General features: G+C 55.6%; 1 protein-coding gene across 1 annotated transcript; it reads left to right on the forward strand.

Annotated features, from left to right (window-relative positions):
* Positions 1-436: 436 nt before the first annotated feature.
* EXOSC4 (exosome component 4) lies at positions 437-1811 on the forward strand (the record flags this gene model as incomplete). Its single annotated transcript, XM_014593275.2, is given in 2 exon segments — positions 437-643; positions 764-1811. Coding segments are annotated over 2 exon segments (567 nt in total), but the record flags the coding sequence as incomplete, so codon positions are not given.
* Positions 1812-2088: the final 277 nt, after the last annotated feature.

Below are 2088 nucleotides of genomic sequence, written 5' to 3' on the forward strand. Positions count from 1 at the left end.
GGAGCCCAGCTTTCCAGGCCAGGGGCGCGAACGAGCGTGGCACTTCTGCAGAGCAGAGCGACTGACTGCTGGTGGGGAGGGGAGATCATTCCAAATGAAGAGGGGGGCGGTTCAGAGAGATGAGGGCTCAGCTCTGTAGACCAGGGAGGGATGTGGGGTTTTATTTCACACATATTGGGAAGCCCTTGGACGGTAAAGCGCGGGTAGGACAATGTTCGTCACCGTTCTGGCCACCAGGTGAATAGGTTGGGTGGGAATGGGGTGAGGCTGAACAGGAGGTGCCCAGATGAGCACCAGAGCTGAAGGCAGCTCACAGACGGGCAGGTGGCCCTCTTGGGTGTTTTAGATGGAGGCCTGCAACGGGGTCAGGGCACAAGGACTGGGGTGTGCTGAGAGGAGTGACCACTGCCAGGCTCATGTGTCCTTCCTCTTCCAGATTCGGGGCTCCAGGGCGAGAGCCCTGCCTGACCGGGCACTGGTGAACTGTCAGTATAGCTCAGCGACTTTCAGCACAGGAGAGCGCAAGCGCCGGCCACATGGGGACCGTAAGTCCTGTGAGATGGGTCTGCAGCTCCGTCAGACGTTTGAAGCGGCCATCCTCACTCAGCTGCACCCGCGCTCCCAGATCGATATCTATGTGCAGGCGAGTGCAGTGGAGTGGGCGGCAGCCCTGGGCAGGAAGGGGCTGGCCTGTGAGGAGAGTGGGGACTGCTTGAGGGTGAGGACAGCAGTCTGATGAACTGATGCACTTGCGGTCACACAGGTGCTGCAAGCAGATGGCGGAACCTATGCGGCCTGCGTGAACGCAGCCACACTGGCAGTGCTGGATGCTGGGATTCCTCTGCGGGACTTTGTGTGTGCATGCTCAGCTGGCTTTGTGGATGGCACACCCCTGGCAGACCTCAGCCACGTGGAGGAAGCAGCTGGCGGTCCGCAGCTGGCTCTGGCCCTGTTGCCTGCCTCTGGCCAGATCGCCCTGCTGGAGATGGATGCCCGTCTGCATGAGGACCACCTGGAGCAAGTGCTGGAGGCCGCCGCACAGGCTGCCCGAGATGTGCATGCCCTGCTAGACCTGGTGGTGCGGCAGCACGTGCGCGAGGCCTCCGTCCTGCTGGGGGACTGAGCACACGGCCGCTGCACCAGAATGAGCCCTGCTCCTCTGCTCACACACCCCTCAGTACTGGAATCTCCCAGCCTTCCAGAATTACAGGAACTCGGCAGAGCCTGGCTGGGTGCTGGCCCCTGGGGTGACTGGCAATCTCCCCTACACACAAGCCACAGAATTCTTTGTAGTCTCAGGACTGAAGCCTGACTCTGGAGAGCAGTTCATTTGAAAACGTGATTAAAACATGTGGCCTATAAACACATGTAGAAACACGCTTAAAAAAGGGGGGGATATGTGGAGCAACCCATCTGAAACATGTGATTAGAACATGTGGCCTGAAGACACATGCAGAAATGTGCTTCCATAAGCTACTCTAGCAGGGGTATTGAGAAGCATCTACTTAGAAAACAGTATCTGCCTGCTGTCAATGGTTCTTTTTGTTAATGCCCGACACCCCAATACTGCTCTACTGGGCTAGAGGAAGTCACGTGTGTTTATCAGATTGTCCCCCCCCCAAAAAAATCAAATTATATGGTGCCAGTCATTTTCACATCTTCGGACGATTTACATCCAAAAACTGGCTTTGCATTCCGGTTTCTCCTCCCTTCTCTTTGTATTCCACTTCCTTCCCCATTACTTTTGCATCCCATTTTCCCCTTCCCCCATTTTCTGTCCTTTAGAAAAATAAACCTAAAGCTAACTCTAATCACAGCTTCATCAAAAAAACTGCCCACCTGATCCTCGATTTTCTATACCTATGTGTCTTGGTGTGTTTGTTCTTGCGTCTGTTTTTAATCCACAGCCTTCCCCACTCAAAGAAAACCCGTGTTCATGCCAAACTAGTCCCAGCACCTGAGGAGGACGATGGAGTGTGGTGGGGAGTGTCCCTGGAGAACAGCATGTGCCACGAAGGCTTGGGCAGTGACGCAGGGCCTGCCAAAGTCAGCCAAGCCATTAGAGTCAGGTGTGCCCTGAGCCTGAGC

Source organism: Tupaia chinensis, unplaced genomic scaffold (genome assembly GCF_000334495.1).
Source record: "Tupaia chinensis unplaced genomic scaffold, TupChi_1.0 Scaffold140061_1, whole genome shotgun sequence".
Taxonomy (NCBI): domain Eukaryota; kingdom Metazoa; phylum Chordata; class Mammalia; order Scandentia; family Tupaiidae; genus Tupaia; species Tupaia belangeri.